The 23,324-nt window shown below is 35.0% G+C and overlaps 3 protein-coding genes across 4 annotated transcripts; all 3 read right to left on the bottom strand.

Annotated features, from left to right (window-relative positions):
- Positions 1-12,571: 12,571 nt before the first annotated feature.
- Positions 12,572-13,491, bottom strand: LOC107887482 (uncharacterized). Its single transcript, XM_016811740.1, has 3 exons — positions 13,178-13,491; positions 12,931-13,060; positions 12,572-12,829 (listed from the first exon to the last, which is right to left on the bottom strand). The coding sequence occupies exons 1-3, from the start codon at positions 13,489-13,491 to the stop codon at positions 12,572-12,574; spliced, it is 702 nt and encodes a 233-aa protein (XP_016667229.1).
- A 2,936-nt stretch (positions 13,492-16,427) lies between these two features.
- Positions 16,428-18,556, bottom strand: LOC107963635 (uncharacterized). 2 transcript variants are annotated; one of them, XM_016900057.2, is made up of 2 exons: positions 18,399-18,556; positions 16,428-17,246 (listed from the first exon to the last, which is right to left on the bottom strand). In XM_016900057.2, exon 2 carries the CDS (start codon positions 17,218-17,220, stop codon positions 16,678-16,680), a length of 543 nt encoding a protein of 180 aa, XP_016755546.2. In that variant the 5' UTR covers positions 17,221-17,246; positions 18,399-18,556; the 3' UTR covers positions 16,428-16,677. The 2 variants fall into 2 exon arrangements, with proteins under 2 accessions (XP_016755546.2, XP_016755545.2); XM_016900056.2 differs by having other exon boundaries at positions 16,428-17,232; positions 18,399-18,546.
- Positions 18,557-21,532: 2,976 nt separating this feature from the next.
- LOC107963636 (MYB-like transcription factor ODO1) lies at positions 21,533-22,908 on the bottom strand. The gene is made up of 2 exons (XM_016900058.2): positions 22,565-22,908; positions 21,533-22,455 (listed from the first exon to the last, which is right to left on the bottom strand). Exons 1-2 carry the CDS (start codon positions 22,825-22,827, stop codon positions 21,912-21,914), a joined length of 807 nt encoding a protein of 268 aa, XP_016755547.1. The 5' UTR covers positions 22,828-22,908; the 3' UTR covers positions 21,533-21,911.
- Positions 22,909-23,324: the final 416 nt, after the last annotated feature.

Raw genomic sequence — 23,324 nt, 5'->3', positions numbered from 1 at the left:
TCTGATTATACCCCGAGAATCCATCCATGAAATAAAACAATGAATGTTTTGCTGTGTTGTCCACCAACGTGTCAATATGTGACAAGGGAAAATTATCTTTTGGGCTTGCTCGATTCAGGTCACGATAATCCACGCACATTCGTACTTTTCCATCTTTCTTTGGTACCGGGACTATGTTAGCCACCCATTCTGGATATTTGGAGGCTTGTAGGAAGCCAGTGTCAAATTGCTTCTTGACTTCCTCTTTTATTTTCAACAGCATTTCGGGCCTCATCGGTCTTAATTTTTGCTGGATGGGCTTGCATTCTGGCTTTAATGGGAGCTTATGGACCACTAAATCTTCATCTAGCCCTGGCATGTCCTGGTATGACCACGCGAAAACATCTTTGTATTCGCGGAGTAAAGTGATCAAACTATGCCTGGTACTTTCTGAAATAGAAGTCCCAATCTTCACTTCTTGTTTCCTCTCTTCAGTGCTCAAATTTATTGTTTCCACAGATTCTTCATGAGGCAGAACCTGTTTATCCTCTTGTTCCACCATTCTTAACAATTCAGGAGACGAGACATAATCTTCAGCATTTTCTTCGGCTTCAAATTCTCCTAAGCAAACAGCCTTCTCAAAATCAATTTCAAGATTCGTAACGGGCTTATTCATGTCGTCAATATCTGAGCACCTGAAAGTTGAATGGAAAAGGAAGCTATCGGGGACATCCAAGTATTGGAAACAACAAACAAAATGTTATGTCATGGCAATGAGGCAAATGTAAGGATAGGCTATGAAATGAGAAAATGATTATGAAATTAGTGATAATGCGAAAAATCGTGACAAAATGCATTTTCATTGATATTCACTTAAATGATAAAGAGCGAATGCAAGCTCCTACAAAAGAATTCTATTATATCTAAGGACACAATAGAATGTTAATGTTTGAGCATTACTCTGAAGACTTATAAACTACAAGAAGGTCCTCGGCAGTCCAATTGTTCAACATGAAACCAGGGGGACAAAGGCGTATCCTTGAGACATCTTTACTTGTGTCAGTTCCTTTGTCAATGACATTTATACTGATGTTCTGAAAACCCTTTTCGATCATTAACATTGTGCCTTGTGCATTGTCCTGCCTCGGGTATATCATTCCCGCAGACGTAAATGTTCTTGACAAAGGAGGGAATTCCATAGGCTCCCATTCTGGTTCTCGGCCTAAGGTTCTCGCGATCCTTCTTTCTTGATCTTTCTTCCACTGTCTTCTTCTTTGACGCATGTCCGGCTGGAACCCCAAACCGTATTGGGCCTTATGATGCACTGGTTTTAGAGCCCTGACTATTCCTTGCAGATATCTCCCTAAACCTCTTCTCACTCGAGCTCCCCTTCCTACAGTCAACTTGACACCCATTCTAGTATTTCTCACAATTTAGGCACGAAAATTTTGTTTCCCTCAGTGAAGAATGTGGCATTGACGAATTCAAAGGATCGGAAGGAGCATTCCACTACGTCCTTGCTCACTTCAAGGTATGGCGCATCAGCAGAGATAGATGCGATAATGTCTTCTTCTCTCTCGACAGTGACCAAACAGCCATCCATGATAAATTTCACCTTTTGATGGAGGGATGATGGGACCGCTCCAGCAGAATGGATCCAGGGTCTTCCCAAAAGGCAGTTATATGAGGATGTAATGTCCATGACTTGGAACTCGACATCATATATGTAGGGACCCACTTCCAGAGGGATCTCAATTTTTTCCATGACTTTACGCCTTGTCCTGTCGAATGCCCTTACCGTAGAATGACAGGGCCTTAAATGGGACAGATTCATCGAAATTCTGGAAAGCGTGGCCAAAGGCATAACGTTGAGTGCCGAACTATTATCGATGAGCACGTTCGGTATTATGTAGCCCTTGCAACAGGTTGTGATATGCAATGCTTTCACTGAGCCTCTACCATTGGGTGGTATTTCATCATCACTAAAAGAAATGAAATTATCCGCATTCAAGTTGTTCATCCACCTATCCAGTTTTTCAACGGATACATTGTTTGCCACATAAGCTTGATTTAACACTTTCAGCAGAGCGTTTCGGTGTGGTTCTGAATTCAACAGCAGAGATAATACCGAGATTCACGCTGGCTTCTTACTCAATTGTTCTACCACGTTGTACTCACTGTGCTTGATAAATTTTAAGAATTCCTGTGCTTCCTCCTCGTCCACAGGATTTTTAGCTTCTTGTTCAGGAGCAGTTTCATGCTCATCATTGGTCACATGCATCGGTGCTTTTCCTTTCTGTTTCAAGTCACTGTTCTTCTTTATCTCCTTCGAATAACATCTTCCACTACGAGTGAAATGACCTAATTCCCCGACGCTTCCAGTCATGGCTTTGGGTTTTTCATCTTCAGGTGTGACGATATTAACGTCATATTTCCATGGTACTGCTTTATTGTCCTTGTAAGGGAAAGAAGATGGTACTTCGATTATCATTTTTGGTTTCACCGGCTCTTTCGTCGCATCGTAATAAATTACTAACGGTTGATCAGCGCTATAAGGGGGACCTGATGACTGGCTATCAGAGGCGCATACTTCTCTTTCATTGGTCTCTTCCCTTTTGTTAAGTATCTTATTCTCCTTATTATCCATCCGGTCTTGAAGCAACCTTTTAAATTCCTCACACGACTGAATGTCGTGTCCCACAATTCCATGAAAATTGCAAAAACTTTGACCTTCTTCTCCGAGAATTCTATCGGGGTGACAAAGCAATCCTTTCTTAACTAGTACCTCCCAGATTTTCTGCAGAGGCGTCCTTATTTCCGAAACACATCTTCTGACTTTCCATTCGTCCACTTTCCCCACTATGCTCACATCCCTTTCGATATGGTTAGGGAATGGGTTCCTAGTTGCATTACTGGCACTATCGAATCGTAGGATACCTGCATCAATGAGTCCTTAAACTCTTCTCTTAAAGGCTAGGCAGTTTTTCGTGGAATGTCCCTGGTTTCCCGTATGGTATGCACAACTAGCGAATTGTATGTTTTAACCTTAGCGAACGAGTATGGAATATGCAATGAATGAATGAATGCATGAATGTCAAATGACTGTTAGTCATGAAAGAAATGCAAGAAATTGGTGTTAATTTCAAGATAACCCCTATTTAGGCATTTTCTTAATCAAAAGAGTCTATTACACAACGTTTCGGTCACTCGTGTAATTGACTCCTCTATCAGAAACCCCTTTTTGGCAACCAATCTCTAATCAACCCTTTCCTAACAAGATGTATATGATGCATGATGAAAAATAGAAATACAGACAAATAACATTGGTTAGCAAAACACATATGATCAGAGAAAAATTGTGGAAAATCTAACAAATTAAGCTACTTGGTCCAATGGACTCGATTCCCTTGCATAGAAAGCGAAAGTGCAAAAGGTAAGAGGCGTTCCTCCCGTGCACTTATTTTGGTGACTACTAAACGGACAGAGGTTCAGCATGGCTCTAGTTAGGTGGCTCGTATGGTTCATTATATGCGGTTTTGGTTCTAGATAGGTACTCGAATTGCCCGTACTATCATCTACTAAGATTAACACGGAGCCTCGGTCATAGCCTATCACAGGCTCACGAGTTCAATTCGAGGGATTACATTTACTTATGCCTATGCGGAGGGACAAGTTAACTCACGAAAGCATAAGTCATATGTAACCCGAAAGTATTCACTAGCCTGTGCGGAGGGACGAGTTAACTCACGAAGGCGTAGCGTTTACTTTCACTTAAACGGACGGAGCCTGGGTAGAGAGCTCATGTTATGCGAAAATGCAAGTGCACGGTGTGTGGGGAACAACTCATAAACCTTTACGTTTCACTTAAAGAAACTAAACCAAAATTAAAACCATAAAAATTGAAAACTGAAAAACAACCAAATAAGCAAGTTAGAAGAAATATTTACAGCACGATACAAATGCATGAATTTTGAAAACGAGATTTTTGGATCACGACCAAATATTTACTTTGAACAAGGAAATTTGAAAATTTTGACAAAACGTGTTTAATTCCAGACACAACTCTCAAAAAGGCTGTCCCCAGTAGAGTCGCCAGCTGTAGCGACGTAAAAATTTTATTTTAGCTTGGTCGCTAATTGTGGCGATTTATTGAAAAAAAGAGTTTGAAATTTGACATTTGATTTTTGAAATAAACAGGGAGTCACCACCGATCCTTTTTCCTAGGTGTGATCGGACACCTATTAGATTTCTTATTAAAACAAATAAAAGGCTAAGTTTAGGTCTACATTAGAATTCAGAGAAAATTTAGGGTTCGGGAGTCGGTTACGCGCGAGGAAGGTATTAGCACCCTCGCGACGCCCAAAATTGGTATCTTATTAAACACATGTTGTCTTGATTTTCAAAAATACGAATTCAATTTGACATTTAAGTGTGATCCGATTGAAGGAAATGAGAAGTTGCAAGTTTTTTTGTTTTTTAGAAGGACGTCCCGTTTTTAACACGAGCCGATTAATTTCACCCAACATAGCGATGAAATCGATGACTTAATGTTAAAATCGGTACATTGCCTTATTCTTAAAATTAAAATGTAAAAAGTTTTTAAAATGATAGTAAAAAAAATTCAAGAATATTATTGTCAAAAAAATGCGAATAATGATGTGAATAATAAAATATATAAAATATAAAATATCAAAATATCAAATATTAGAATAATAATAATTAATATTGACAAATAAAAAATAAAATAGAAATAAAAAAATGTACATAATATATATATTAGAAATAATAATGATGTTTAAAAATCAATACTATTAATAATACTACATCAATATGTACATATATAAAAAAATAAATACGTGATAATATTAAAAATATGTACATAATATAGTGTTAAAAATACATACATAATATAGTTAAGATATATACATAAGATAACATGTAAAAATATATATATAAATAATATAATATTAAAGATATATACATAAAATAGTATAATATATATACGTAATATAGAATTTAAAATATACCTAATATATTAAAAGAATATATATAATATAATATTAAGAAATATAATAATAACAAAAAAGAGAGAGAGGGAGAGGGTGGATGATTTTCGGCCACAAGGTTGGCCATCGTCCGGTCGCCGGACCGCCGCCGGCGCCACCATACACGGCAGCCGGACCTCAAAAAAACTTTTTCGGTAAAAATGGGTAAGCTTTCTCCTTTTATTTTTTTTTACTTTCGTATATAAGAAACAAAATAAGATTGAAAGGAAAACAATAAGTAAACAAAGAACTTAAAATGAGAATAGACAAAGAAACCTCTTTTGCTTTGATCTTTGATTAATCTTAAAAAAAAAACTAGCTTCTCCAAAAACTAGCCTTCACAGTAACTCTTCTCCTTGATTACTTTAAAAAGAAACCTCTCCAAAAATCCTTTACAATAACTTTCTCTCCCAAAAACTCTCCAAAAAAAATCTCCCTCCTCATATACAAAATATGAGAAGGCTTATATAGCCATTTACAAAATATTTTTTTTATTGTTTATGTCTTCATTTGTAGGTACAAGTGGTGGTGGAGAATGTGTGGCTAGTGGAGTTGGTGGTGGAAAAAGAGTGGCTAGTGGAGTTGGTGGTGGAAAAGGTGTGGCTAGTGGAGTTGGTGGTGGAAAAGGAGTGGCTAGGTTTTTTTTATTTTGATTTGGGCTTAGGGTTTGGGCCATTGGGGTTTTGATGTAAATTGGGCTTTGGTAGTTAAGATTTTGGGTTTTGGATTTAATTTTAGTGGTTTAGGTAAGGCTAAATTGGGTTTTGATGTAAATGGGCTAAAATTGGCCTACAACACTAACTTACAAATCAAATTCCCCCATAAATAGCCTTACAAAAAGGTCTATAATTATGCTAATAAATACTGGAATAAATAGTGAGATTTTCGAGATATTTCCCAAGTCAATATGATCTCGATCAATAAACTTAAATTGCATTGAAACACTTTGATCCAATCTTTTACGATTAAATTTTACACCAGTAAACATCATAGATGGGCCACATATATTTCACAAGGATCATCACTTTAAGGCCCAGCTTATTTTGGCTCAAAAGTTTATCAACTTAAATAAGGCAAATTTTGGTTTAATCTAGCTAGGCCACAAGTTGCAACTACCATTATAATTGCATCTAAAAATCTCTTAATTTAGTAGTTTTTGAACAAAATAAATAATTTTCAAGACATAAAGATCGATCAACATAAATCCCCCTTTATTAGTAATTAACTCCCCATAATCTAAAAACTGAATAAAATCAAGTATTTTGACCTCTTAAAGATGAAAATGCATTAAAATCAAGTTAACAATGACAATATCATAGAATGTCTATGAAAAAAGTTAAAAAGCTTTGTCTGTGTTAAAGTTTGATACTTCAATTTCTCAAAAAAATTCCAGTTTCACCACAAATGAACTTTCTCATGTTCGTCATCTAAATATTGGTTGTGATGGGGAATCATTACCAGAAATTTTAACAATGGTTGCTCCAAAATTGCACTCGTTGTTTTCAGAGATTTATGTGTTTAATAAACTATCAAGAACCTTGACAAGCTTGAGAGTCCTAAGTTTATTGATGATTATAATATTCTTGAGTTACCAGCTTTCCTCGAAGAATTGTAGCACTTGAGGTATTTGGACATTTCAAATACTTCTATCAATGCACTTCCTGAGTCCACAACCAAGCTTTACAATCTGCACAATTCCTGATGGATTGAGAAATTTGATAAGCTTTAAGCACTTACATTTTGATAAACAAGAACACCAGCCGGCTATGATTGGAAACCTAACTTGTCTTCAAACATTGCCCATATTTTTTGTGGGTTCGAAAAAGGGATGTTGGAACAATGACAGCAACAATGCATACAAACAAGCTTAAGGAGCTATAAGATTGAAAGAAAACAAAATGCAAATAAACACTAAGAGAACTTAGGCTCAAGAATGATTGAAAAATTCATCTATTTCATTGAGAAAATGGTAACTTATATGAATTACAAAGTCAATTTACCTAATGACTTAACTACTCCCACTAATACTTAACAAATACAAATTTAAACTGTAGCGACATAAAAATTTTGGTTTCGGTCGCTAATTGCGGCGATTTATTGAAAATTTGAAAACTTGAAGTTTGATTTTAAAATAAAGAGGGAGTCGCCACCGATCCTTTTATAGGTATGATCGGACACCTTATAAATTTATCTTTGAAATGAAAAGAAGGCTGAATTTAAGTCCACGTTAAAATCCAGAGAAGAAATTAGGATTCGGGAGTCGGTTACGCGCGAGGAAGGTATTAGCACCCTCGCGACGCCCAAAATTGGTATCTCATAAACACGCGTTGTCTTAATTTTCAAAAATAAGAGTTCAATGTAAAATTTAGTCATAATCCGATTAAAAGAACGAGAAATTTTGGTTTATTTCGTTTTTTTAGAAGGGTATATCGCTTTAACATGAGTCAATTGACGTTCACCCAACATAGCGACGAACTCGATGACTTAATGTTAAATCGGTATATTGCCTTGATTATTGAAGTTAATTAGAAAACCGGAACGTAATTTTCAGGAGAATGCAAGACATAATTGATACGAAATGAAAATAAGTAAATGAAATGGCTTGATACATTTGAAACAAATAACAAACATGACAATAATATTAGAAAATAATAACCGTGCATGCAAGATCAAATGCAATGTTAGCATTGAATACGAGAACGTAAAGAGAATACGATGAATATACACATGAAAATAATTAAGAGTATATATGTAAAATATGTATATATAAATATTAATGGTATTAGAAAGATATATAAGATAATAAAAATATATAACTAGTAATGTTAAATATATATTCATAATATTTACATATGTACATAAAATAAATATTGAGGAACACATGCACCTAAAGAACATATATACACCAATATATAATAATATTATGAAAGGGAACGAAACAAATAATGCATAAGATTAAAACGAAGTTTTGAAAAATTATTACCTATATACATATATAATAATAATAATGGATACATGAAATGACATGAGAAATATACGTATGAATTTAGTATACAAAACTAACAATTAAATAGAATCATATACATGCACCGTATTAAAATGTATATACATACATAATAATAATGTTGGGACGCCTATTAATAATATTACATAAATATATACATATATGTATAATAATGATGAAAATAATAATAACAATAGTGAAAATAAATAATATAATAATAAATATAATAGTAACAATATTAGTAATATGTAAAAAAAGGAAAATAAACGAAAAAGGATTAAATCGGAATAAGAACAGAATTTCAGGGCGAATTTAAAAAGAAATAAAGAAATAAAGGACTAAAATGGACACGCGTGAAAACAACGAGGACCAAAAGTGCAATATTCTCTATTACCAAAACGCAGCGCAGCATGGAGGGACTAAATTGATGAACGGGCAAAACTCTGGGGCCAAATTAAAATATTAAAAACCTGATTGTAAAATAGCAAAAATGCGGAAGGGCCGATCGCGGAATTAGCCCTTCCGCTTCAAAAAACACGCGGACCTGACCTGGTGCGGGTCGGGTCGACCCGACCCTCGTCCAAAACGGCGTCGTTTTTAGTCTAAACAGAGGGGGTCCAAAACGGTGTGTTTTGGACCCCTATATAAGTCAAAAATTTTCTAAAAAAAATTCATTTTGTACCGTAGAGAGAAAAAAAAGGAGAGAATGGGAGAGGGAAGAAAGAAAAGAGGGGAGAAGAGGGAGCTCCGGCCACGGGCCGGTCACCGGTCCGGTCACCGGAGTCTCGCCGGCGCTGGCGCCGGGCACCGTGCACGGTGGCCGAAAATTCGAAAAGGTCAATTTTTTTCTTTTTTTTATTGTTTGTATTATATTATTATTTTTATATATTTTAGTATATATATATGGGAAAATAGAACAGAAGACAAAACAAGAATAGATTCACAATCACCTTAAGTTTTCGGTTCTGATTTTTGACTTGTTGATTCACTGATTTTGGGTGTTCGAATCTCTGCCTTTTGATGTTAAGATCGTAGTATTTCGGATATCAATTGTTTGCTTTTTTGTTAAGAAATCGAAAGAGAGAAGAAAAAAAGGGTCCCATTTCAGTTTTTTTTCGGCTTTTATAGCCTATTTTGTTACATACTTTGTTATTATTTTTTTCTATTCTTGCTTCTGCTTTGCTTGTCTGTTGTTTTTGCAGGGCATGGCCGGTGTTGGTGGTGGGAGTGTCAGACGATATGGGCAGTGCCAGGTCTCGGGCAGAGTAGGAAGTGGTCTGGCAGCTCGCGTGAGGGCTGAGTGATCGCGCACATGGGGCAACGGCGAGTGGTTCGGCTGATTAGGGTTTTGGGGTTTTGGGCTATGAATGTAATGTATCTGGGTTTAATTTGTAATGGGTTCAGGTTAGTTGGGCTGACGGGTTATTGGGTTGTTTGGTTTAGTGGGTTGTTTGGTTTAGGGCCCAAAATTGGCCTGTACATAAACCACATACAAAAGTAAACTGATATGGTCAGACATTACATAAATGCATCAAAAATCTTACTAACTTTGATTACAAGTTGCAAACCAACTTGCATTTGAACAAAAGAAACAAAATGCTAAGGCTGCTTCTGGTTCAGCTTCAATGCTGGCATTCTTCTAGAGTTGCTGCTGGTCCAATGTTGCATTGCAGGCCAATGCTTAACACTCCTCCTTGGACTGTATACAACAAACACCAATCATCTCCTTTAAGGCTTCGAATCTTGTTGTACCAAGTGGCTTAGTCAAAATGTCAGCCAATTGGTCTTTTGAGCTACAATGAATGAGATTAACTTCTTTGCATTGTTCAGCTTCTCGAAAAAAGTGGAACTTAATCTTAAAATGCTTGGTCTTGCCATGAAAAACTAGATTCTTGGCTATTGCCACTGCTAATTGGTTGTCAACCTTGATTTCAGTAGGTTCAAGTTGTTCTTCATTTAGATCACATAGCAATTTTCTAAGCCAAATAGCTTGATTCACTACTGTTGCTGCTACAATATACTCAGCTTCAGCTGTGGATTGAGCAACTATTTGTTGCTTCTTTGAGCTCCAGTAAAAAACTCATGAACCAAGGGTAAAAAAGTAACCCGAGGTGCTTTTCATGTCATCTGCAGAACTAGCCCAATCACTGTCTGAGTATCCAGCCAGCCTAAGCTCATTTTCCTTCTTGAACATGACTCCAAACTTCAAGGTTCCCTTAACATACCTAAGTATCCTCTTGGCTGCCTTGAAATGTGTTGTATCACAACAATGCATGAATCTTGACAATAGACTAACAACATGCATGAGATTAGGTCTAGTTGCTGTTAAGTAGAGCAAACAACCAACTAAACTTCTGTACTCCTTTTCATCAACTTTCTCTTGACTTCTAAGGCATGTCAGCTTCTCTCCTTGAGCCAGTGGTATGCTCATTGCTTTGTTGTTTGTCATGCAAAACTTGTCTAGGATCTTCAAGGTAAAGGCCTGTTGACTGATGAAAATACGTTGATCAGACTGGTTCACTTCCATGCCAAGGAAGTATGTCATGATTCCCAAGTCTGTCATGTCAAACAGTTCTTGCATTTGTGTTTTGAAGTCATTGATCAAATCAGCCTTGCTTCCAGTCACCAGCAGATCATCCACATAAATTGAAACAATCAACAAGGTTTTATCTTCAGTTTTCTTCACATAGAGTGTTGGCTCACTCAGGCTTTTTTCAAACCCGAGCCTAGACAGGTACTCATCAACCCTGTCATACCAGGCTCTAGGTGCCTGCTTCAAGCCATATAGAGCTTTCTTCAGCCTATAGACTTTATCTTCTTCTTCTAGGACTTTAAATCCTTCTGGCTGCTTAATGTAAATCTCTTCCTTAAGGAAACCATTCAATAATGCTGACTTAACATCAAGTTGATGAATTTTCCATTATTTCTGGGTAGCCAACGCAAATAGGAGCTTGATTGTATCAAGCCTTGCTACTGGAGCAAATGTCTCCATGAAGTCAGTACTATACTGCTGACTGTAACCCTTCACCACAAGCCTTGCCTTGTGCTTATTCAATGAGCCATCAGTATTGAATTTGGCTCTAAATACCCACTTGACACCTATAATTTTCTTCTGATCTGGCCATCTAGCTTATCAACCAAATCCCATGTCTCATTCTTTTTAATTATATCAAGCTCAGCTTCCATAGCCTTTCTCCAGCACCTATCTCTTGCAGTTTCTTCAAAACTCGAAGGCTCAACTATTGCAACATTGCATCTATGATAGATGTCTGCAATGATTCTGGTACCTCTCACAGGAGGATCATCAATGTCAGCATTTTTAGCTTCACTTTCAGTTAACTCTAAGCTGATGTCAAATTGGTCCTCTTTAAACTGACTTGCATCTGAACCATCCCAACTTCAAACCTTCTCTTTATCAAATTTGATGTCCCTAATCACCAAAATCTTCTTTGTTGAAGGATCATACACTCTGTAGACCTTCTTGGTACTGCTGTAGCCAACAAATATACCTGGAGCAGACCTTCTCTCCAGCTTCTTCTTTCTGCTGGAATAAGAGCATAACATACACATCCAAACACTTTCAGATGAGAAACAGATGGTTTGAGTCCGTACCAGGCTTCAAAGGGTGTTTTGTCCTTCACAGCTCGAGTTGGAAGCTTGTTAATTAAATACACTGAGGTATTGACAGCTTCAACCCAAAATTTGCTTGGAAGTTTGCTTTGAAATAGCAAACATCTGGCCATATCCATCACTGTTATGTTCCTCCTTTCACAAACTTCATTTTGCTGTGGAGTGTAAACTGTTGTTAACTGATGGTGGATCCCTGCCTGCTCACAAAGATTTTGAAACTTCTCAGACACATATTCAGTCCCATTGTCAGTTCTCAAGGCCTTGATCTTGCAACCTGACTGGTTCTCTACTAGTGCCTTAAATTTGCTAAAGGCATCAAACACCTCAGACTTCTGTTTCAAGAAGTAAACCCAGCAAAATCTGGTCAGATCATTTATGAACAACACAAAGTACTTGTTGTCATTCAAAGAAGGGGACTTCATTAGTCCACAAACATCAAAGTGCACCAGCTCAAGTCTTTCTCGAGCTCTCCATGCCTGGTTAACTGGAAAAGGCAATCTAGCTTGTTTACCAAGCTGACAAACTTTACAAACAGTGTCCCTTGCCTCAACTTTGGACATATCCTCTACCAAATTTAGCTTGTGCAACAGATTAAGTGACCTATAATTAGCATGGCCTAGTCTTTTATGCCATAGACCTACATTATCAGCTAGGCCTGCATAAGCCTTCTTCTCAAGCTGATTCACATCAAGCATAAAGCATTTGTCTACCATGCCTATTGTGATCATTTCTTGGCCATGAAGGTCTTCAATAACACATGAACCATTCTTGAAAACTAGTGATTACCCTTTTTTAACTAACTGACCAACACTAAGTAAATTTTGATCAATGTCAGGTACAAAAAGCACATCTGAAATGACTTTGTTACCTGAACCAGTGTTAATCACCACATTGCCCTTGCTTTTGGCTTCAATCAGATCTCCATTGCCAATTCTGATTTTTGAGACATAGCTTTGTCAAGGTCTTTGAACAGACTTTCATCAGCTGCCATGTGGTGTGTGCAGCCACTATCCACAAGCCAATTGCATCTAGCCTTGTTTAAAGTTGCAGAACAGGAAGCAGTAAAGACATGCTCCTTCTGAGCTTGAAGGTCCTCAGCAGCTTGAGCTTGGATTTGCTGCTGTGCTGGTGCCTTTCCTTTGTTCTTGCATACTTTTTCAACATGGCCAAACTGTTTGCAACTCCTACGTTGAATGTCTAGCCTATACCAGCAATATTTCTCCAAATGTGTGGTCTTCTTGCAGTGGATACATAGTGGAAACCTCCTCTTGCCTGAATTTTTCCTTGGTTTCTCCCTCTTATCAAGCCAAGGCTTCTTTCCTTTCTGACTTGAACTAGAACTATCTTTGGCCTTTGCTTGGAAAGCTCATTCAGGATGCTCTTCCTGCCTATTGGCCCTTCTCTGCTCCAATGCATAAATGGAGTTCACCAATTCAGAAAAATAAATAGTTGTTAAATCCCTTGAGTCCTCAAGTGATGAGATTTTGGACTCAAATCTCTCAGGGAGAGTGGTGATAACTTTTCAACAACCCTGCTATCACTAAAGTCTTCACCAAGTAACCTTATGCTATTGACAGTTGTCGTTATCCTGTCTGAATATTGCTTGATGGTTTCAGATTCTTTAATTTTCAGGTTCTCAAAATCTCTCCTCAAGTTAATCACTTGTTGCTGCCTTGTCTTATTCGACCCCATGAACTCTTCCCTCAACTTTCCCCATGCTTCCTTAGGTGTGCTGCAGGCCATTATTCGAGTGAAGATTACATCAGACACTCCACTCTGCAAGCAAGCCAAGGCTTTGTGCTTCTTTGTACTCTCCTCAGCATGCTGCCTCATTTGAGCAATTGTGTGATTAGCCCTCAATAGAGGTGGTTCGATATCATTCTCAACTACACTCCACAAGTCTTATGCTTGAAGGTATGTCTTTATTTTGACTACCCAAATGTGGTAGTTCTCACCAGCAAACATTGGAGGTGGAGGTGGTGTGAAGCTCATTCTGATGCAACAAGTTCAACAGCTTTGTTTTCTTTCTTCTCAAGCTTAGTCTCTCAAAGAACAACCAACAATGGAGGCCCTCAAAGATGACAGGCTCTGATTACCATTTGTTGGAACAATGACAGCAACAATGCATACAAACAAGCTTAATGAGCTATAAGATTGAAAGAAAACAAAATGCAAATAAACACTAAGAGAACTTAGGCTCAAGAATGACTGAAAAATTCATCTATTTCATTGAGAAAATGGTAACTTATATGAATTACAAAGTCAATGGACATTTACCTAATGACTTAACTACTCCCATTAATACTTAACAAATACAAATTTAAACCGATCAGCCATTACATAAATTACATCAAAAATCTTACTAACTTTGATTACAAGTTACAAACCAACTAAAGCAAGTTGCATTTGAACAAAAGAAACAAAATGCTAAGGCTGCTTCTGGTTCTGCTTCAATGCTGACATTCTTCTAGAGCTGCTGCTGGTCCAATGTTGCATTGCAGGCCAATGCTTAGAAGGGACATCGAGTTAAGGAGCTAGGATCCCTAAACGAACTTAGTGGAGAATTAAGGATATCCAACCTTGAAGATGCTATAGACAAACAAGATGGTAATAGAGAAAATATGCAGTGTAAAGATAAATTATGCAAGGTGATATTTGAATGGAGCTGGGGTAACGATAATGATAAGGAAGTGATGGAAGGTCTCCAAACCCACACAAATTTTCAAACCTTTCCCTCATGGATGTTAAGACCTGTTGGTAATTCTAATACTGGTTTATTGTTGCTTGACAATTTGATAGAGTTGGAATTTATCAATTGCATCAACTGTGAAAGTCTTCCACCTTTGGGCCAATTGCATAATCTCCAATTTCTTAAGTTGGAAAACTTAACGAATGTGAAACACGTGGGTAATGGATTTTATTACAGTGAAAGTACTGATGGTATGAATGAGGTGATAAGGGTGTTTCCTGCATTGAAAGAATTCACCTTAGAGGGGATGGAAAGTCTAGAAGAATGGATTGCAATGAAAGCAACAAATGCGACCATGTTTCCCCGCTTAGAGAGGCTGGATATTTCTGGTTGTCCTTGGTTGAAAAGTGTTCCATTGACAGGACAATGTTCTTCTTTTGAAAAGCCAAGTATTTTTGAATGTGAAAATTTAAGCAAGATCAGAGACGGATTAAAGAAATAGAAGCCTTGCCAGAGTGGTTGGGCAATCTCACTTCTCTATTCGTCTGTAAATCAGTTCATGCGATAAGCTCATGTTTCTGCCTTCTAAAGATGTTATGCACAACCTCTCCAAATTAAAAGAAATTCATATTTCACATTGTCCTCAATTAGAAGCAAGATGTGCCAATGTTGGCCCTGAATGGTTCGAGATTTCCCACAGTCCACAAATAAGTTTTAATGGCAAAATGTAAGTTCAATATCTTAAACCACAATTCTGCATCTTTTGACTTTTGATACAAAATATTGCATTTCTTTCTTAATCCTTCTTATAATCATAAGCTACTTGTTTGAGTCTCAGATAAAACTTTCTTTTAAATTATTTTCTCCCTTTTGCCATAATTTTGCAGGATGCTTATTAAAGTACTGAAACGAAAAGTATGAATTGAATCTATAAATAGTAAAGTAAGTTCTGGTTCTAATTTCCATTCCATGAAAATTTTGAGATTATATTTGCTATTTATATTCTGCCTTTAGAATTTTTTTTAAACTTACATTTTCAGTTTATTTTTTAACCAATGCAAAATTGTATCCTATTTTAGTGCAATATATGATCTAAATTTGTTGTGTTAATGGAGTCAGTGTCTACTGCAGAAAACATCTGTGCTATATTACTTGGACCAAATAAAGTGGCCCTGAATGTTCCAATATCTCCCAATTCCTTCTTGTAATTATCCTCTTTGTTCTTTTCATTTTGGGGGCCTTTTTCAACATATAATTTTATAGAATTAGGTAGCCTATTCCAATGTTAGTAACTTTGACTGTGTCCCATAAAGTTATTTCATTCTCTATTTGTACAACAATTTGCAACTGTCAAAGTGATTTTATTTTGTTAATAATTTTGACCTGTATAGAATTAATTTTGGTTATTTTTACTTCGATTAAGAAGCAAATGCAGGGTGTGTTATAATATAAAATAGAATTAAATTGTGAATAGAATCTTAGCTCAATTGGCACGAACATTGTTGCCAATAAAAGAGGATGTGGGTTTGAGTGCCTTCAAGCACATTATCCTCTTTTTTATGAATAAGAGAGGAGTTATAGGCTGCTATATACTCACAGCAATGTGTGATTTTAGAATTGATGAATAAAATCATTCTCTAAGTTAAGCTCCGCATATTTAGGATCGTTGAATCCGAATTATGTTAACTAAATTACTGCGTTGATCTTCTTACTCTCTTTGCTATCTCGTTTTCCTAACTAAATTACTGCGTTGATCTTCTTACTCTCTTTGCTATCTCGTTTTCCTAATTCTTGTTTAAAGCTTCAGGGTACATTGATAGATGGCAAAATAGAACATGTACCGAATTAAACATTTTCTTTCTACAAGTACCAAATTGCATATTGGATGAAAGTTCAAGGACAAACTGTGACATTAGGCCATTGGAAAATTTAAAACTTAGAGATGATTTAGGTGATATAATCCTAAATAAATGTATATATACAAATCTTAAAGAATTGTTGGTAGTTGTTGAACCATGAATACAGTTATTAATGTTTGCTAAGGAAAAGACATTGAACAAAACATTAATCAAAGTGCAAATGGTGGAAATCATATCACTTTTGAATTATTTGAATTAACAAAGAGTTTAAAGAGAAACACAAGATTTTAACAAAATCAGAAGACAAAAGGCCAAAGGACACAAAATGTAACCCAGTAAGGGTGATGAACAATTTAGTTGTTTTTGTTTTCTACAAACTTTATTTGCATTGTCAAAATTCAAGTTTCACTCAAACTGGCAAAATGGATTTCACTCTTTGCATGACATGAAAATTAGTCACTATCAGAGTCTTTACTTACCAGATGATTTCACTAGCTGCCGAACTCGGCGAGCACAATCCGCGTAATTTTGAGCAAGAGGAGCGCATTTGGTAACGTCTTTGACATTCTCCTTGAAGCATTCCATGCAAGCATTGTTCTCAACTAAACAGGGCATAGGTTTCTGTTCTGGAATCTTGAACTCTTTCTCATGGAGATCCTTAGCTCTTTGGGTTACTTCTTGCACCATGTTGTCCTCCTGCTTCCGCAACTTCTCGACAACATTTTCACTCTCTTTAACGACAGCTCGAATCGGGTCTAACTGTGCAGTTGCAGAGTAAGGAGGTTGGTTTAACGGTAGAAACATAGGAGGTGGAACTGGCCATCCTGAGCCTGTAGTCTTGTTCTGTTTTTCAGAATCATCAGGTATTTGTGTCTGATCTACCTTTGTTTGTGGTTGTCGAGGCTCTCGAGGCACTCGGGGTTTAGTTTTCTTTGTTCTTTTCTTCAGTTTCTCATCATCTTCAGCAAGCCGGTTGATAAGGTTGGAACTAATCTGGATTGATAAATCATGCATGGTGCAATCAACCTGAGACACAATACCTGATAGCCTCAACAATAAAACACACAGTAGGCAATTCTTACCATCCAATAATTTCCGAAGGCAAGTTCATCAGGATACTATCCCAAAGCAGGAGGCAAAACAAACAACAATAACTCATCCAAAATAGCACAAAAACACACATATAACTTAGCTATAGACCAGAGAACAATAAAAGGATGACATAAACCACAAACAAGACCTAGGGTGATTTATCAAAATAGTTAATCCATCCTACAACACACGGAAAGTACCCGGAAATCAATTCTTATTATTAAAATTAGTATACAGATGTGAATCTATGATCGAAAATAACAGTTGGCCAATGGCAAACAAAGACTAACAAAATGGTGAAAGTACTTGCAAAACCCCTCTACTATAGGGACAGAATCAATTTAGTCCCTCTACTGTTAAATGGATCAATTTAATTCTCGTACAATTAAAAAAAATCAAATAAGGTCAAATCTGAACAAAATTAACATTTACTATTTAAAAAATGAATTTTTAAAAAGTTTTCAAATTATAACTTGTTAAACAGTAAATGAATTTTTGAACAATAAACGTTAACACTGTTGAAATTTGGCCTTATTTGATACCTTTGAAAGTATAAGAACTAAATTGACTCGTATAATAGTAGAATGACTAATTTGATCTAGATTATAGGACCTGTCAAGTGCATTCACCAATGAGAAACATAGGTTCCAGCAAACAAGAAGTCACAGCTGAGATACTAAAGAAGGGTTCACAATGGGGAATCTATGCTAGTTAAAGGATTGAAGATTAAAGAGACCATTGATAAGCAAATTGTACATTCCTGATGCCAAGCAATGTAATATTCCTTTGCTACTCCAATTAATCAACTATTTTGGCCAACCAAAGGAATAAATTATAACAAAGACAAAGAAACCCTAACCCACTTATGAACTTAGCATCCAAAATCGTTCTACTAATTGGAAGAAAAAAACAAAATATCACAATTCAGAAACCAAATCATTGTACCAATTTACTCTATGAACCTCCATAAATTCCATACAAAGACAGCATATACAAGATAGATACAGTAAAGGCTAAGATTCAAATGAAAGAATCGTAAAGAGAGGCAAAAGGAATTAAGGAATCATTGATTACTGTGAAACTAAGCCATGAATTCTTACCTCGAGCTCGATCTGCGCAAGAAAACCCAACAAAGGAAGGGTGTTCAGCGGTTTAGGAAGGAATAAAACGGTGCAGTTTTCAGTGCTGAAGATATATGATGTGGTTGAAATCAAGGTTCTTCGTAATTAAGGAGTGAAGGGCCTAAAGTTGGGTTTTATGCTTATTGGGTAAATTATACAAGCCCAACTCCAATAAAGACCCTCAATCTTTAGTATTATTTCGGCTTTACATCTAAAGAGTCCTTAAAAGTTTTTTTTTAAAAAATCAATTAAGTCTCCCCAAAGAAATGCATCTAATTGGTTACGACTTAGGTCGGAAACACTAGTAATTGATTCAACACTCACCCTACTCCAAACAACAAAGTATAGAAAAGATAATAATTACTTGGTTAGTTGTGACATTACTCTTTGATTTTATGTTTTTGGCTTTGTATCTAATGAGTCGTTGAACTTCTTTTAAGAAAAAATCAATTAAATCTAATTGATTCCACACTCACCCTAGTCCGAACAACAAACTATAGAAAAGATAATAATTACTTGATTAGTAGTGGCATTACTCTCAGATTTCATGTTTTTGATGGCTTCCTTTGCTTCATTAACTCCTTGACAATTTCTTTTACATCCTCACATGATTGAGTTTTTTTCGAAGTTTGGGTTGTGTGGCAATATCTAAAAATGATGCTAGAAAAATAAATTTGAGTAATAAAATAAGATCTGTTTAAAATATGAATCGGGCATTTAGCTTGACCCGACTAATTTTTTATGTTTATAATATATTATATTATGATATATATATATTAAAATTTATAATACATAAAAACCAAATCTATAATAATATATAATACTATAATGAAAATATTTAAAAAAGTTAATATACGTATATAAAATTATAATAAATGAAAAAATATATAAATTTATTAAAAAATTATTTACAAAAATAAGTAGACTTATACAAAATCTTAAGTGCATATTTTAAATCGAGCTTGAACAAATATAAAATGTATAAATATAAACCATATACTGCTCTAATCATGAGTAGGTGAACTCAATGGCTATAACGCTTCTCAATCCCTTTTTTTTCAACCAATGGAAATGACCAAATGAGAAACTCATGATTACAACTTCAACAATTTTCTTCCAACACTGTCACAAATTAAAACACCTAGCATGTGTTAATGCCTTATTTTGCCAACAGTCTACTTTTGCTTTGTTGAGAATGGGGATGCATCCCATTTCCCTCACACCATAAATGAAAAAAAAAACAACATAAAGTCTTTGGCTCAATAAATATACATATTGGGGTTGTTAGGTTATATAAACTGAATTAGATAACAACTTCATTTAAAGCACTAAAAACCAACATTAAAGCTAAATGGTTAATTAAAAGAAAACACCATGATCAAGTTCTTGTTTACAAATGGCATTAAGGCAATTGGTGCTGAGTGCTGACAGCTTGCTTTTGAACAATTTTCTTAATTTCCTTAAAGCTCCCCATTAATGGTGACAAGGTGTAAAGTACATTAAAAAGAAACATCAATGGAGAGAGTGCTCAACACCAAATCATGTCATATGTGCTCAAGATATGGATACTTAGCCACTTGTTTTGCACAAAAGATCATTCTACAAAAATCTTGTGTGGCAATATCTTATCATTCTTATAGCCAACTGTTGATTTATGGAACAGTGGTCCTTCATCTTGCTCAAAGGTTTTTTAATTTTCTTAATTACTTTATTGTACTTAAAAGTTAAATGTGTTAAAAGACACTCTCAGTACTGCTTGGTACTCTTTTCTTTTTGTTGAAAGCTTAGTTCAGTATATTTATTTTGATTTAATATAAATTATTCTAATATATTAATAATGTTATCTTTTCATAAAGTAGTAAAAATAATTAATGAATGGGCGATATATGACAGATGGTATGATTTTTTTTGTATTTTAAATGTTTAATTACTTTTAATTTAATTTATTTTTAAATTTAACGTAAAAAATTATTTTATTTTGCGATTTTCGAACTATTGTTTTCTTCTTTAATATTCGTTCATCAAGCACAACTCAAAGCACAACTTTTTAATATGATTTCTTCTAACGATATTTTTGTAGAACTGAGGGTTTTGTAAAGGCCAGGTATACTTTAAATATACAATCCCTCTTGAATCATTTTTGCCATTAACAGTCAAATTAAGTTTAGCTCCAATGAAGAGTAAAATTTGAGCATATTATTTAACGAAATAAAGGAAACTCCAAATAAATATAATTATTCCCATAATTAAATTTCATGTCATCTGTCACATGCCAATCACACATTAGTTATTTCTGTCCTCTCGTAAAAAGCTAACACCACTAATAGTTTAAGGTAATTTGTATAATATTGACAAGCTTAGGTACCAAATTGGATAGAAAAAAAAATTGAATATCGAATTAAGTAATGTTAAGTTCAAGTATCAATTTTTTTAAAAAAAATATAAATATTAAATTAAGAAAAATGTATAGTTAAAATACTGAATATGATTTAAAATAATTTACTTTTCAATATAAACAATGCTTTTGCCGTATCGATTAAAGATATGTGGATATACTATTTAATTAGGCCGCAAATCATAATCAATCTTGAGGAAGTGATCATTTTAAGCACGACAAAAAAGAGTATGAGAATCTTGCATTTCAATATTTGGTTTTATGTAGGGGAAAGTCACAGCTTTTGTCAAGGTGAGAATTATATATATTTGAAGTAAAAGTAAATTTATATTGAAATACTTATATAATATATTTTATCTTTTAAAAAAAAACATATTTCTTAGAAGATAGACTAGGTTTTGGACAAGTAAATTGTTTATTATTTAAACTTGCTTGATTTAGTGATAAACAATTAATTTGAGTAAGAAAATAAGAAAATTGAATATTATATATCATATAAATATTGAAAACTATATATAAATTTCTTTGAAGTATAATTTGAGAAATGATTATATGAAATCGAGATATTATTCATTTCTAATAGTTTAATGATATATTAGTAATTTCATCCTGAATTTTAAAATTTTTATCTTGAAAAAAAATTAAATCCAAATGGAAATATTAAAATTTAGTATGAAATTATTAATGTGGCTTTAAATTATTAAAAAAAGATTTGAGCAATCCGAAATTTAAATTACATCGACGGGAAATTTTCTTTTACATTTATTTTCATATATATTATCATATACCCATTATGTGCATATCATATCTATTCTTTTCTTTTGTCCATTTGGCTAAATAATAATTGTTTCACCTCCTCTACACAAGAAAAAGATTACAATCTTTGCAAGGAACCAAATAAATTAAATATATATCACATCTTGGGGATACGAGAGTGGATCATATCACTTTTGATTTTGAATTGGTAGGTGAGAATAATATACCTCTAAAGAAGCTAGGTTTATCTTCCACCTTCCAACAATTTTCCCATCTACAAGACTATATATATATATATATGCACCTTCATTTGAAGCTTTAATATGGAATTTCATTGCATGTCAGGCTACTGTTTTGTCGGCCATCTCTAACGTGTTCATCGTGTTTAATTCAATGTCATTTAAGCAATCCAACCCAAAATCATTAATACCAAAATCCTGACAATCCAGTAACCATGCACAGTTTTCTTCCCAAGATGGCAAGCTTATGCCATTACAGGTTTCTCCTCCTGTTGGTATATTAATGTCCCATGAAGCATCGATTAAGGGGGGTTCATCCTTCATCCATAAGCTACTCAATAAAGATTCATCATTGCAAAATTTGTCCAGTGAATTGGAACCAACAGAACTAGAACAATTCTCTGTTGGTGTACTCGAATTATCACAATTCTCTGTTGGTGTACTCGAATTATCCTCTAATGAATCGGCACCGACGCCATCGGTTTCTGATATATGATTCTCTGCAGCTTTTGCTTCTTTGTTCAATGGTTCATGAGTAACAGGATCGATCCCCATTTTAATAAGCTTTTTCTTGATGTGGGTGTTCCAATGATTCTTGATCTCATTGTCGGTTCTGCCTGGTAACCTGCCTGCAATCTTCGACCACCTATATATATATAAAAAAAAAAGAATAAAGAACAGTTGAGACTAATTATGATTGTCACTTAAACAATGAATAAAGGCAGAACAAAAAGAGAGTTAATTCTTTAATTTACCTATTGCCAAGGCGAGAATGAAGGTCAATAACCAACTGCTCTTCAGCCTCAGAAAGGAGGCCTCTCTTCAAGTCAGGCCGAAGGTAATTAGTCCATCGAAGCCGGCAACTCTTGCCGCAGCGGCGGAGACCGGCGAGCTTAGGAACAGCACGCCAACAACACTGGCCATTGGTGAGAATGAAGTTGATGAGTTTCTTGTCTTCCTCAGCTGTCCATGGACCTTTTTTCACACCGAGTTTATCACAACAAGGCTGCCTACCCATAATCCAAAATTAGACTCAGCAATTGTGTACCTGCAAAACACCCAAAAGCCCCACACCACACGCACCTTTATATAAAGATCCTTGAGCAGTTTATAAATGCTAATATATATACACATGTACGAAATTGGAGATTATTATAATTTAAATATATCTTTTATTACATTTACTTTTTAAGTATTTAACCAAGTTATATATATATTATAGAAAACAATTGAGAATAGAACTTTTAGTGGGTTGCGTTTATTTCGAGTTGGATTATTTGGATCAATTTTAATTTTTAAATTTTTGGTATATTTTGCTCCAAGATTAATTTTGGATTTAAATTATTTTAAATCTGAGTTGTTTTAGGTTTGGATTTGTGAATCAATTTTTCTGAGTCAATCATTATAGGTGCAAAACATTTTAGGTTTTGGTCTATTAAAATTTTGATTGTTCAAATTATTTGTTTGAAATTTTGAGTTTGAGTTATTTTGGATTTAGCTCAAAGGCAAAGGCAG

Source organism: Gossypium hirsutum, chromosome A03 (genome assembly GCF_007990345.1).
Source record: "Gossypium hirsutum isolate 1008001.06 chromosome A03, Gossypium_hirsutum_v2.1, whole genome shotgun sequence".
Classification (NCBI taxonomy): domain Eukaryota; kingdom Viridiplantae; phylum Streptophyta; class Magnoliopsida; order Malvales; family Malvaceae; genus Gossypium; species Gossypium hirsutum.
Note: the sequence above shows the minus strand (reverse complement) of the source record. Positions and strands in the feature narration are given on the sequence as shown.